Source organism: Procambarus clarkii, chromosome 89 (genome assembly GCF_040958095.1).
Source record: "Procambarus clarkii isolate CNS0578487 chromosome 89, FALCON_Pclarkii_2.0, whole genome shotgun sequence".
Classification (NCBI taxonomy): Eukaryota; Metazoa; Arthropoda; class Malacostraca; order Decapoda; family Cambaridae; genus Procambarus; species Procambarus clarkii.
The window spans coordinates 9,490,079-9,505,129 of record NC_091238.1 but is presented as its reverse complement, the minus strand read 5'-3'; the positions used below and the strand labels follow the sequence as shown (position 1 = coordinate 9,505,129).

At 42.7% G+C, this 15,051-nt stretch overlaps 1 protein-coding gene across 7 annotated transcripts in view; it reads left to right on the top strand.

Moving 5' to 3' along the window:
- Positions 1-15,051, top strand: part of LOC123773409 (meiotic nuclear division protein 1 homolog) — a 69,090-nt gene that overhangs the window by 52,417 nt on the left and 1,622 nt on the right. For 5 of the 7 annotated variants that reach the window (XM_069317944.1, XM_045767160.2, XM_069317946.1 and 2 more), the window contains exons 2-6: positions 2,850-2,964; positions 3,842-3,978; positions 8,396-8,501; positions 12,806-12,952; positions 13,222-13,360. In XM_069317944.1, coding sequence (XP_069174045.1) covers positions 2,875-2,964; positions 3,842-3,978; positions 8,396-8,501; positions 12,806-12,952; positions 13,222-13,360 — 619 coding nt within the window. In that variant the 5' untranslated portion in view covers positions 2,850-2,874. The remainder of the gene's footprint in view (positions 1-2,849; positions 2,965-3,841; positions 3,979-8,395; positions 8,502-12,805; positions 12,953-13,221; positions 13,361-15,051) is intronic. The other 2 variants (XM_045767161.2, XM_069317947.1) reach the window with 1 other exon arrangement.

The window sequence follows — 15,051 nt, the reverse complement described above, 5'->3', positions numbered from 1 at the left end:
CTATCCTCATTACCTAGCCTCAAAACCTTACATTTGCCAGCATTAAACTGCATCTGCCAATCTTTTGACCATTTCAAAACTCTATTTTGATCATCTTGAAGTGATAGTGAGTGTTTTTCCGTGTTTATTTCCCTCCCGATTTTTGTATCATCTGCAAATTTGCAAATATTGCTGCTCAAACCTGAATGTAAATTATTTATATATATTACGAATAACAGAGGTCCCAGGACAGAGCCTTGAGGCACTCCATTTACAACATTTTCCCACTCTGACTTAACCCCATTTATACTAACTCTGTTTCTTTTGGTGTAGCCATGCCCTAATCCTACTTAATATAGCACCCTCAATACCATGAGTCTCTATCTTTTAAATCAGTCTTTCATGTGGCACTGTACCAAAAGCTTTGCTAAAGTCAAGGTACACAACATCACAAACCTTACCACCATCAACCGCTTCAACCATGCTGGAATAAAATGATAGCAAATTTGTTCAACCTTCCACGACTCTGGCACTCTGCCTGACTCTAATGATTTATTAAATATGGTAGACAATGGATCACAAAGCTCCTCTTTGCATTGTTTAAGCACCCTGGCAAACGCTTCGTCCGGCAGTGGGGATTTGTTTGGCTTGAGTTTCACTATTTGTTTAATAACATCATCCCTGGTAACTGCTAAACTAGTCAACCTGCCCTCTTCCCCACCAACATAGACTTGTTCGGCCAAAGGCATAATGTTAAGTTCCACTTTAGTAAATACAGAGATAAAATATTTATTAAACATGCTACTCATCTCTTTGTCATTATCAGTTATCTAACCTGTCTAAGTTTTTAATGGACCTATCCTTTCCCTAATCTTTGTTCGATATAACTGAAAAATCCCTTTAGGATTTGTCTTTGCCTGCCCTGTTATGCGTACTTCATAGTTTCTTTTTGCCCTCTTTATCTCTCTCTCTTTTTTTTTTTTTTTCCTTTCTAACCAGTTAGACGAATTCTTGTTCTAAACTGACTTCCCCAATCTTAATCCTTTTGTACAAAGCTCTCTTTCTACCTGTAAGGTTCTTCAGATCCTGTGCTATCCATTTTGGGTCATTATTATTCTATCTATTCAAATTGTATTGTATACTACGTTCCTGTCCTTTGCTTAAAATATTTTTAAATAAGTTATACAGTATTTTGAATCGAATGGAAATTCCTTTATATGTTGCCCATCTCTATGTTCACGTCTTGCTACAAGACCGCCCTATCCGCAATGCCCAGGACTCCAATCTATTTCACCCAAAAAATTCCTTAGTTCATTAAAATCAGCTTTTTGGAAATCTGGCACTTTTAACCAAATTTTCTGTTAAATTTTCTGATATGCTTACAAACCACATTATCAGATACGCAGATGACACTAAGATTTATGGTAAACGATTTATGGGACTATTTATGGGACTAATCACCATAAACGATTTATGGTGATTTATGGGACGTGAAAATGAGATTGAGGTGAGGTCTAATAAAGAGATGAATGCCACATGAATGTGGCATTACAACACATGAATGGCACAAATGTCCAAAAACAGACTGGCAAATGCTTTTTAATATTGATAAATGCAAGACCATGCATGTGGAGCATAACAATCCACATTACAACTATCAAATTTACAGTATTACCTTAGAGCAGATTGATAAAAAAATGGACCTTGTAGTCAGAATCCATCATTTACTGAAAGTTGCATAAGTGGGACCTACAGTAAAAAGAGGCTAACCAAACCCTTGGAATAATAAAGCAAACATTTGACTTAAGGAAAAGAAGGTAGTTATTCAACTGTATAAATCTCTGGTGTGCCCCCCACTTGGAGATGAAACCTTTGGAGAGACATAGCTGCTCTGTTGAAAGTCCAACTTTGGGGAACAAAAATCATTTCAGAACTATGATGACTCTCATACCAGGAACAGTTAATGGCCACAGGGCTAACAACACTGCAAACCAAACATGACAGGACGGATCTCTTTGAAACTTTTAAAATACTGAACAGTTTGGAGGATATTGACCTGGACAGCTTCTTTTAAAGGTCAGATGTAACACAAACAAGGAGCAATGGTTTCAAGCTCAACAAGCCAGAATGTAAGACAGAAAACAGATGTTTTTTCACCCAAAAGGGTGAAAAAGTGTGAACCCATGGAACCACTTAACTGCTGAAGCTGTAAATGCTAAAAGACTGAATTTTAAATTGCAACTCAATAAAACAATCAGAACAATTGGGTGATTTTTGACAACCCACAGACGTTCTGTCTTTGTCTAAGGCCACCTGTGAGATAGTGTCCCTCGGGTAAATTCAGGTAAATTCTGTCTGCTAATCCCCTCTTTGCAGCTCTCTTACCTTTATTCTCCCTTCCTCTTTCTCAAAAACAAATACTGTACTGTTCAGTAATTAAGTGTTGCATCTGTATGCTCTTAATGATAAGCACACTTACATATAAAGATATTAATAGCCCCTTAAGATAAGCACACATAATGATACACACACAACTGTCCCTGGTAGCACAGTGGCAATGCACTCGCCCTGCACCTTGCGAGCGTAGTGTCTCTTTGAGAATTGACCAGGGAGTATTGTCCATCCCTCAGTTCACCCAGCAGTAAATGGGTACCTGGTTGTTAACCAATTGGTTGGTTGTGTTACAAGGAAAACTAGTGGGTAAGACTTGCCATGAGCTATGGGAAGGGAAAGCTCTCGACCTGCTAACAGGAGTCAGTAATTGTCTGTTCATGTACTCACTTGTGTAAACAAAAACAAAAATGTGCTGATTCACTTAATTTTATTTTTATATGAATGGTTAATTTTGTACATTTTTGTGATCATTACAGCCTGAGAGAGAAATACTGTACCAAGATGTCCCGCCGCAAGGGCTTGAGCCATGAGGAGAAGCGACAGAAGATGATGGAGCTGTTCTATGAGAGAAAAGATTTTTTCCAGCTCAAGGTAATGGAGTATTTTACAGCTCTTTAAAGCATTGCAATAATATAGAAAAAATCCTAATGGGTGCATTACAAGAGTGTTATGTTTTCCATTTTACAAACTTTTAAATAATTAATTTTAACTTTTATATTATACATTAGCAAATATATTAATATATCACTGTACATCAGCTTGTATATTTGTAAATTAAATGAAGCCTTTTATAAAAAAAATGCATTTTGGAGATTTTTATCAAAACAAGAGCAAGGTCATGGGATGTATCTCACCATTGACAAGGTGCTTTCACTTCTGTTTCTGAGAGGGTGCCCTGAATAGTTTGCCAAGGTATTGAGGGGCCAATAGATCCAATAGCATTGGGGAAACATGCCGTAGGGAATCACACCAGGTGTCCGAGTACCAGGTGAGCCTACCTGGAACCAAGACCAGAATCTCTAGTCCCACTCTCTACAGGGTGAGTGGAGCTTGGGGATCAGAGATCAATTTAAACACACAAAAAAAAACACCAGAAACTATTTTGCCTGAATTTAACTGAAGGCACTACTGTAATTACATATACCTATGTCTTTGTATTAAGAAATTGGTGGAGAAATTCATTCTTGACTGTCAGTTTAGTTGAAGAGCTTGAGTGGGGTTAGTGTGTATAGTGGGTTATTAATACTTTCACTGATTTTACCCAGAAGCTGTTTGTTATTTCCTAAAATGTGGTAATAATTACACGTAAAGTAATATGTTTCTTGCTTTCCATTTTATTATTCCTGTTTCAATTACAATATTCAATCAAAAAGTTCCATACTGTAGTGTTCATCAAAAATACTCTTATCATAACTGTGTAATGTTTCTGATTACAGCATTGTTTAACATGCCTCTGTTGACATCTCAGGAACTGGAAAAGATTGCACCAAAGGAGAAGGGAGTTATTTCTCAAGCAGTGAAAGATATTGTCCAGTCATTGGTGGATGATGCTATGGTAGACACTGATAAAATTGGCACCTGTGTATACTTCTGGGCCTTTCCAAGGTGAGTTTAAATGGAGCTTTGTTTAAATTTGTAAAATAATTGCTTTTTATCCAAAGAAAGAGTGAATAAAACTCCAGGTTTTGATTCCAGGTCTCGTTTGGTGCCATGGAGTTGTCATATTTACAGAGGTTCTGTCTTCCCATGTTTTGCCTTCAGTAAATTGCAAAGACCTATTTCATTTGGTCCTGCAGAGTTCTAACTTCTTTGATACACTTATCCTCTTTGGAGTCTGCCTCAAGCATCTTGGCTGCAGTGTGAAGATTCAGTTTCATCCTGGCAGGACATTTCTTTCTTTTTCCTTGGGGGGCTTGGCAAGCGTTTGGTCAGACCTATGTGCTTGAGTGGCAGGAAGTGGGTTCCATCTTTTAGGTGTTTCTGGGTGGCACTTCTTATGCTCAACTTGAGGACTGCCTGATTGTTCTGGCACTACCCAAGGACATGGGCAAGTGACCGGTCCATGTGCATCTAGCTGTGCTATCTGGAGCAGTTGTTGCAGATGACCACTGGGTGTTTATGCACTTGTCAGCGATCTTGCATGTTTGGGCTCTCATGGAATGAGGGGCTGTCTGGGCAACTTCATGAGTATGTTGCTTCTCTTAGTTCCACCCCAGGTGTGGAGGCCTTGGAGCCTGCAGTTTCAGTTTTGACAATATCGCTCGATATACCACTCCTCTCCTCTCCTGAAGACATTGGTGGCATTTTACTTGGTATGCCTTGCGTGTTGACAGATCATGTTGACTGGTCTTTAGATTTGGTTAATTCCTTTTCCCTTTTGCCTGTCTCCCCTTTCTCCCTGCTCCTCTTTCCTGATGAGACTGTCTCCCAGGTTTTGTCAGCTACAGCATTTTCCTGTTGGCCAATCAGCCAGTAGTGTTTCCAGGGTTCTGCCCCCACACATTAGAGGTGGTCTGGTCAGGTTGGGCCCTTGCCTGGTATTCGTTAAGGTAGATCCTTGGAGGAGTCTGATTTCTAGACTGTTGTTCCTCCTGCTGGAAGTTCCTCTTCTACACGTTTGGGAAGGATGGTTGTTCTCATGGTTTATGCCAGCCTTTGCCCAGTTTATCCCTTTGACACTGCCAGCTCCTGGTCCCATGATTCGTGGGCTTTTCAGATCAGGATTCCTCTCAAGCTTTGTGTTGGGTCATTACAGTTTGGTTGAACTCGGGTTTGATCGAGATGACATTATCCCTTCAGTGGGTGTCTTGGTTGCTTCTAGTCCTGAAGCATGACTCTGTGGACCTTCGGTGCATCCTTGATATGTTGGGTTTGAACAGCTTCATTCACTGTCTGATGTTTTGTATCACCTTAGCTCAGGATCACCTGCTATTAAAGGCAGGTGCTTGGATGATGTCCCTGGTCCTCAAAGATGCATATTGGCATGCCCATATTCCTTCAGGGTTCTCAGACTTGTTGGATTTAATAGTGAGATGTCAGGCTTACTGCTTCAGGGGTTCTTCTTTTTGGGTTGAGTTTGGCTCCTCATGACTTTTCCAGGTTAACACAGACCCTTGTGGTCCAGCTATGTCTCTTAGGGGTTTGTGTGTTGGCCTGCCTCAACAACTGGCTTTTTGAGTTCCCCCATCGATCTCTGTGTCAGCTGGCCAGGAATCTGGTTCTTTCCCAACTTGCCAGGTTCAGGTTCCTGGTGAACTGGTAGAAGTCCCATTTAGTTCCATCACAGGTTTGGACTTTGCTAAGCTTTGACTTTCATGTGGGACTCTTCAGTCAGTCTCTACAGTACCTCCATCAGCTGTGCTCGACCAGTAGCTTCGTCGCTGTCAGGTGTTGGATCAGCCCCGGGTAGCTCATCTATTGGTTGAACAGTTGTCTGGGAGCCTGAAAATGGCCTATGTGGATTGCCACTGGGTAGTGTTTGATTCCAGGTGTTGTAGGTTCTACCCATGCCATCACTCCTGGGAACAGGAGTGATGGCATGGGTAGACTGCATCCCCTCCCACTCTGTCAGTGTTTCTCTGGCTTCCTCTGGTCTTTTCAAGGTTTGGCTCTGTGGTGCTATCCTTTACCATTGCTTGATGTGTTCCTGGATGACTTGCCTCTGGGCTGGGGCTTTGTGACTAGGGCTCGCCAAGCCATCTAGGTTGGTAGTTAGATCTGTTACTTCAGGCTCACAAGGTGGTGCATGAGTTTGTGGCTGTGTGGGATGCCCTGCAGATGGTTGGTTTCTGCCAGACTCCATGCCCTAACTCCAGTCTAATTGTACCCTTGTGATTTGTTGCCTGAACTGAGTGGGGTCGCTTGAGTCCCTGCCCCATGTAGTGTTGATCACTTCGTGCAGCTTGTCTTCTGGCTTCTCGGAGCCAGAAGACTGCTTCTTCCCACTCGGTTCATGTGGAAGTTGTGTCCAATGTTCTTGCAGACAGGTTATCTTGCTTTCTTTCCATCATTTCCACAGAGTGGACTTTGTCTTTGCAATACGCTTGTTTGCCTTGAGGTGGACCTCTTTGCATCAGTGTGGGAGCTATCATCTATCTTAGTACAGTATGTGGCTGCACTTCCCAATCAGGAGGCCCTCATGATGAATGCTTTTCGACTAAACTGATTGGGGTTGGGGTGCATCTACCTCTTCCCTGGGTTGGTGGTTTCTATGGGTGTTGCCCAAACTGGAATCATACTTGGGAAGGGTGATCCTTCTGACTATTGTACTTGGTAGCCGGTTCAGCCTTATTTTTCAGCACTTCTGGCCTGGTGTTCATACCTGGGTATTTTTCTTCAGCTCTGCCTCTCTTTTTAACAAATGGGCTAGTGACATACTTTGCTAGTTCAATGTTCTCTGCTTTACAAATGTGGAGTTTTAGACAAGAATCTATCACCATTTTATGGTGAGGAGTTGCCTGATTTGTTGGCATCTTAACTTCTTGGAAGCAGTATGAAGTTGCCTGGTGGTCGTTTTGCCTCTACTTTTCTCTTCATCGTCTTTCTTTGGTTTTGGTCAGATCTGTTCTTTTTCATTTTTGTCATGGGACCAGTATGGCTCCTCCTGAGTTGTACTGGTCCCTTGACCAGGGTTGTGATTTTTCTCTCTTCGTCTTGGTTCATAGTTTCCCCTTCAGCTTGTGATATTGTCCTTAAGGCTATCTTCTTGTTGGCTCTTGCCTCTAGTTGTAGGGTTGGGGTGCTTCAGGCTCCTCTCTGGAGGTCAGTGTGGGGGGGAAGGGATATTTCTGTTCCTGTGGTTCAGGCAGGTGATTTGTTTGTTTACAACCCTTTTCTTCTTTTTTTTTGAAGGAAGCCTTTGAAGCCCTTTTTTCTTCCAAAAAATTATTTGATAGGCTTCCAGACAGGTCCTTTGATGATTGATGCTGTGTTGGTTCAGCAAGGGGTACATCAATTGTTGTTTCCAGTGGCAGCACTTTGGTGCTACCTGTGTGCCACCAGTTCTGTCTGTTGGAGACCTTGTTGGTTGGCTTGGTTTCTTTGGTTCCCTGTTTCAAGGCTTGCATTTCCTGGGTTATCTACAGTGTCATTAAGTCTAGCCAACCTGCCGTCTACCCTCAGGCCCATGATGTTCGCATTTGTACAGCTCTGGCTGCCATCTTCTCTGACATACACTGGGCTAATATTCAGGCTCAAGGGTTTTGTCTTTTTAACAGGGTTCTGGCAGCCCAGTATTGAGTCCATGTTCCTGGCCTCAGTCAGTTATGTGCAGCTTTGTGCCATCTCTCAGCTAGGTTCTTTTCTTCATCTTTGTGCCTGTCACCACCTTCCCTTCCTAGTAAGTCCCATTTTGTTCTCTCTGATTAGTAAGCTACAGAGAGACACTGCGGGGGAGCTCCCTCCAGAAACTTAGCAGTGAATGTAATGAAATGCCTCATTCTGGAGGAGCCGCGGTGCTTGCCGACTCCCTCCGTTCCTCCCTCCAGGTTTGTTGGTTCATCATTGTTCATTATCTACTCCAGGACTGAGCACAGAAGATGGCTGCCTGCTGCTGGTAATTGGTACTGACAAGTTCTCAGTTTGAGTGAATCTCTCTTTCTTTGTAAATCACTTGTGGAGTTGTTTTGGCAGTTTTGAGGCTTTATTTGATGTGAACCTTCCAGTTATCCTTAAAGTTTCACTGACCTTTTGGAGGCTTTTCTGGTGGATTGTTGCCTGCTCCCTGTATCACTGTGAGGGAGGCCAGGTTCTGGCTCTGGTCCTCAGTAGGTGAGACACAACTTTCACAACTGATGTGACCCTTTAATATGAAGCAATCTCAGGAAGATAGCTTCAGGGATCCACTGGGATCATCTAGTAAGAGGCATCTCACTAATTCAACACTTGGACATTTAAGAAAGTTCAGAGATTTTGATCTAAATTTTAGTTTTATAAGGCATAGTATGTTCTCTATTTTTGTTATGTTTCTTTATATTAATAGCAAGAATCCACAAATAATTTCTTTCTTTTTTTTGTTACTCAGCAAAGCTCTCAGTACACGAAAGAGAACCCTGGACAGTCTCAACAGCCGGCTGGAGGACACTACCAAAAGATTAAAAACATCCCAGGCTAAGTTGGAGCATGCTATGGTACAGTATATACCTCAGTTTGTTGTAAAATAAATAAATGATTAGTTTAAGAGGATCATTTAGACTTGGTAGTACAGTATTAAATAGGATGGAGAAAAACCCTCTGAACTTGCTAGTATTAAACAGGATAGAAGGGAGTACTCTGCACTTCCTAGTATTAACCACTGTGCTGCTCGAGCTCCAAATATGGCATCCTCCCCCCTGTGTGCAGGAAATAAATTCTTGGCAAAAAAAAATTTCTGTTCTAATATTGTTAAAATACAGTCTCTGATCACTGGAAACTAAAAAAATATATTGTATGTGACATACTTTAACTGATGGAGTAGGGAAGTTGAGCAAATTATGGGCGCTGAGCGATGGAGTGCTGGGGTCAGTCAGCTCCGCCACCTCGTGGGGCGGCAGTTGCCACGAATATAAAGTTTCACAAATATTTTGATGTTTCTCATTCGTTTCTTCGCTGGTTTTTTGCTGTAATATTATTCAAAAGTGTGTAATTTGTGAAATTTGTAAAGTTCAAAGTGTGGAACATTGCTATGCTCAAAATTATGGGGCAATGTTCCATAATTATATATATATATAATTATATATATATATATATATATATATATATATATATATATATATATATATATATATATATATATATATATATAAAATATTCTATGATCAATCGAACAGTGTTTTTGCTGTTATTACACTATATACACACATTGTACATACCCATCTACATATGTGTTCACCATAAGGAACCACTAAGTTGGTATGGTGAGCCCAAAAAAACAAAAGTGAGCTGCCACACCCAGCCAGTCTTCCCTCACTCCTCCAACACCTTACTCGCCAACATTCCTCCTCCTACCTTACTGTTATTGTTTTTATTACCCTATTTACACACGTTATGTATAAGTATCTACATGTTTTATTCACCATAACTATACAACTAAGCTGCTATTGTGTCCAAACAGCACATTGGCCACCATACACTGCATGACAAGTCACACAGCAGACGACGCTACGAGTACGACACCGAATCCCTCACCGAAATGACTCCTCCCAACATACTCCTGTTGCTGTTATTACACTATATACACACGTTATATATAAGTATCTACATTTGTGTTCACCATAGCGAACCACTATGGTGAGCAAAACAAGAGTGGCTGCCACACACACAGTGAGGCACCTTGATTCTTTCCCTCCCTCCCTCACCAAAATCCCTCCTCCCACAATACAACGCACAATGCTAATTATCACCACAAACCTGCTATTATCACAATCCTGGTCACTAAATCCTGTAAATGAATAATTGTCCACAGGTTTATTTTGTAAAGGAACATAAGAAGTTATTTGAAGAATCCTAGATGGACGAAATGGTGCTGTGGTGCTGTGGCTAGCGCTGTGAACATCTTGAACAGCATTGATTCACTAATATTTGAACAGTGTACACAGTCATTATCACACTCAGACTCTTCTGTAATACTGTCTTGGCTAAATAATACCAGTTGCATATATATTTTGTCATTATTAGACGATGCTGTGGTCACAAGCTGAACAGCAGTGCTGTGAGCTCATACTGCGTGCACCAGCCTTGGTTGCTCACTCAGTACTGAGGCTCTTACACCCAGGAATGTTGCCCACGATTTAAAAAAAAAATTGTGTCTATTTACAAGAGCCCTGAGGAAGCTGACGTGAACCCCATGTAGCTGCGGGAGTTTTGAATCATACACTATACCTATAAGATCCCGGAGACGCGTTGCACATTATCCGTCGAGCAGCTACAGGCATGTTGCACAGTACATTGGTTAAATAGGATGAAACAGAACCCTCTGCACTTGCTGGTATTAAACAGGATAGAAGAGAATCCTCTTCACCTGCTAGTATTAAAATGGATGGCTTATTGAATGCTTAAGTTAAAGACTTGTTATAGGTATTCCAAGACACTAGGTTTTGTACATACAGTATTTACAAGTGCAGTCAGGATTCTGAGATTTGCAAGAATCAACCAGGTATCACTCAGGATTCTTTACCTATGTAGAGAAACACGACGATCAGAGTAGACTTTAATTGTAGAAGACATTTTTGCCTGTAATGACTTTATCAGATCTAATATTAAAGTCAGTTCCTATCTTGGTGTTTCTCAATATTGTCACCACCACTTTGTGCCCTGTTGAACCATGGGATCTTCATATTTTCTCCCATTCAATTAAATATATTCTATTTTTAATAATGAGTTTTTTTCATGTGTGTACTGTACCTATACGCCTGACAGCTGGGTGGACAGTGCTTCGGATTCGTAGTCCTGAGGTTCCAGGTTCGATCCCCATTGGAGGCAGAGACAAATGGGCAAAATGTTTCTTTCACCCTGATGCCCCTGTTACCTAGCAGTAAATAGGTACCTGGGAGTTAGACAGCTGCTACGGGTTGCTTCCTGGGGGTGTGTAACAAAAAGGAGGCCTGGTTGAGGACCGGGCCGCGGGGACGCTAAGCTGCGAAATCAACTCAAGATGATCGCCTGGATTTGATTGTTCACCCAGCTGTGAAAGGGTACCTGATGGTTACACGATTTGGCGGGTCATATTCCTGGAAACAATAGGATTAAGGACCTGCCTGAAATGCATTGCATGCTAGTGGCTGTACAAGAATGTAAGAACTCTTGTAGTATATATAAGTAAACTTATCTGGTGGCTTATTTCTCGGTTAGCGTAATCTAGCATTCCCTGAATCTCTGTGAGGGGGGAAAGGGGACAAGGTTTTGGCTTCTCATCCCAGGTAGGCTTTTAATGTGAATGACTAAGAGACTTGCGTATCATCTACTCTGACACTCAGTAGTTCCCCATTGGAGGCTATCACCTACGAAATGTGTGTTGAAGTCTCCAGCCTTGAAAAAAGATGTTATATTGAATTGAAGTAAAAATGCTGTTCTGTTACCTGCAACTCTGATCTGTTCATTTAGTCATCTATGAGTGATGCATTATCACATCATCAACTGTGGGTTCCTCATTTTTGGATGGGATAGCTGGCACTATTTGTCATGCTACCCCTAGCTCCTTTTTACAGGGTTTTTTCCACACAATGCCCCTTGCCACCCTCTCTACAGAGATACAGTGTGATGCAGACTTTCTCCTTAGACGACAGTCTCTGACCACCTTCATACCAGCTGTACACAGTATTGTTGCTTCTCATGCCATAGTTCTGTTGTAGTGGCTTTTAGGCATGATCCCTCAGATGTAGCATTGCTTCAATGGCTGACCAAATGAGAATGGGACAGTTTGTCTAGACTGATCCATTTCTTTCTTCCTAAGTAGAATTGAAATTAGTAGTACGTTTTAACATTACAGTAAAATTAGCCTGTCTTGTGATGATGTATAGTACATATATTTTTAGGATAAGATTTCTCCCATTGACTGTCGGATGACTTGAACAGAATGAGTGCTACTGTAATGACTGGTATGCAGTTAGGTGTAGCTTGGAGACTTTAAGGAAGAATATATGAGAAACTGATTTCCTGTAAAACCTGACAAATGGTGCCGAGGTGGTATGTCTAGCTTTTATTGTCAAATTTAAATATTATTTGTCAGTTACTTAGTTTTGTCAGTGTTAATTTTTGTTTCATTTGCCAGTTTATAAGTATGTTGAGTTGTGTATTAGTGAGAGAGAATGTATATTAATATTGTACAGCTTTCATGTGCTTTTGCAATGGTAATGTCACTGCCCTCCTCCACATGGGGAGGTGAGCTAGACTCGACTGAGAGAAGTGGTGTGTTCCTTGGGGAAAATACCATTTCCAAGGAACCCACCTCTGTAGTGTGATGTTTATCTCTGCCTTTCTCCCATTGACACTAAGATCTGTTTACACTTAAGCAAGATGATAATTATTCTGTGTTATATGTTCGATTCCTTGTGTTTTTAAAATAAATGTAATGTGTGCACCTAGAGGTTTGGTCGGATCCCTGTTATTCAGAGTAGTTGTGTCATTCACTTGATGTTACCTCTCGTATTTAAGTACATCTGTATACTGTATATTATATTTGTTGTGTGTTTCTAATATTAAATATCATACATGATATGTAAGGAGGTAATGTAGTTTCAAAATTACCTTCCTCATCCTTCCCTTCCCGGCATGGCACCTTCTTTTGATAATTACTTACTTGAACAGAATGGTTTTCACTTAAGTTAACAAACTTTCTCTTCCTTATACTATACTCAAAAATGCTGTTTCTTAAAAAGCATATATGAAATTTGTCACTTTTTATTAAATATAAAATCAATAATTCTGAATGACATTTTGCTTCAACATATGCTACCAGGTGGGCCGTGAAGACAGTGGGGATCGTGAAGAGATTTTGGGACGTCTCTCACAGCTGGAGAGTAGCAAGGACCAGCTAGTCAAGGAAATACAGAAGTACTGTGACTGTGACCCAGAAGTCTTGAACCAGAGGAAGGAGGAGACCCTGGTAAGTATTAAGATTAAGATTTTATTGATAAGGAAATCGGAGATGCTGCTGGGAAGCACAGTGTAACTCAGACCCAGACCTTTGTTTCCTGGTTTTCCTCGGCAGCCTTCAGTGGGTTGAGCCACATGTGTACTAGTATCACTGATGCTTTCAAGTGGTGTAGCATTTCATCCCTTTTGTGCCTGCTTATATTTTGCCCCATCAAAATACCTGATCCACACAATTTTGCTCCATCAAAATACCTGTTCCCTTCCTTCCTGCTTTTCCAGCTGCTCCAGAAAAGCGTCAGAAGGCTGGGGCTTTGTGACCAGTACTCGCCAGGCCAGCCAGGGGAGGTGGGGTCCGTCCTCCCGTTGGGCTCACAGCACAATGTGAGAGTTTGTGGCAGTGTGGATGTCGCTTCACAAGGTTCGGGTCACTCATAGATCGAGAATCCAGCTCCCTTCAGACTGCTCCCCGGTGGTTCATTGCCTGAACCAAGGGGGTTCAATGCGGTACTTGCCTTTTTTGGGCTGGTCGCTTCGGGTGACTCGTTTGCTTAGTTCTCGGGGTTTGGCTCTCCTGGCCGTTCACGTTCGGAGAGGGGGGGGGGGGTGGTCCAGTGTCCTGGCGGACTGCCTGTCACAGTTCATTCCCCTGTCCACAGAATGGACGGTCGACACCAACACATTCAGTTGGCTCTGCTGGACATACAGGCTTCCGGCAGTGGACCTTTTTTGCATCGGCGTGCTTGAGGCGTCTCCCGTTATATGTTCTTTCCTGACTGTGAGGCCATCCTTGTGGCAAAACGGGTTGAGGTGGGGTTACCTGTATCTCTTCCCCCTGGTTCAGCTGTTGCTCCAGGTCCTAGCTCATTTGGAGACTTGACAAGGGAGAGTAGTCCTCTTGGCTCCTTGGTGGCTGGCCCAGCCTTGGCTTTAGGTGCTGCTTGCTCTGTGTCCGAACCCAGGGGTCTTACTGCGACTCTGCATCTTTCAGCAGATCGGACCAGTCCGTTACGAGGCTGGTTCGATCGTCTCCTCGAGTCTTTGCGTCTGGTCTTTCTGACTTGAGTCTATCACCACTTGTATGGTGATCAGGTGGCTTCGTTGATGGTGTCCCACCTGCGTGCTTCATCTCGGTGGCAGTATGAAGTTTCCTGGCGATCCTTCCAGTATTTCTTGTCCATTCGTCAGTTTACTTCAGTCTCTGTTCGGGTTGTTTTGTCATTCCTTCTTTTTGTGCTTGTTCCAGGACCGTCATCTTATGCCAAATACTGTCGCCTCATATCGTGCGGCGTTGGCGGAGCCACTGCAGCTTGCATTCGGCTTTGATGTTACTTCTGAGCCGTTCTGCAAGCTGTCTTAGGCGTTGTTCCACCTCCGGCTTGCTCATGCACCGCCTGAGCCATCCTGGTCCTTGGATCGAGTGCTCTCTTTTCTCTCTTCTTCTCGGTTTGTGGTGGCCCCTTCAGTTCAGGATTGTTTCTCCAAGGCTCTTTTTTCTTGTTGGCATTGGCCTCTGGGGATCGGGTCATAGAGCTTCACACTCTCCTCTGGCGCAGGGGTTTCTGCTCTTTCTGTCCTGGTGGTAGGTTTGTTCGTTTGCAGCCATCTCCTTCTTTTCTGGCGAAGAATGAGACTGCTGCTTTCCGGAGGGGTTCTTGGATTGTTGTTGCTTGGTTGGTTTGGCCAGGGTGCATCGTGTGTTGTGCCTGGTCACGGCTCTATGCCGTTACCTGTGCGCCACGGTCTTTGTGGCCAGGGACATGCTTTGGGTTGACCTGGTTTCCAATCTTCCCTGTTCCAGGGTTTGGGTCTCTCAAGTCGTCTACAGGTTTATTCGATCCAGCCAGCCTGCGGTCTATCCCGACTTTCGTAAGTTTGCTACGTTGGCTGCCGTCTTTGGTAACATGTCTTGGGCTGATATTCGGGAACAGGGTTTTGGAGATCAAACAGGGTCCTGGCCACTCACTACCTTGTCAATGCTCCTGGGCCTAGCCGGGCCTCTGTCGCATTCGGTCAGCGGTTGCAGCCAGTTGTCTTGACTTCGAGTTGAGAAGCGAGTGCCGACTGCCTCCCGGGTAAGTCCCTCTTGTTTTTATCTTTGGTTAAGTGGCT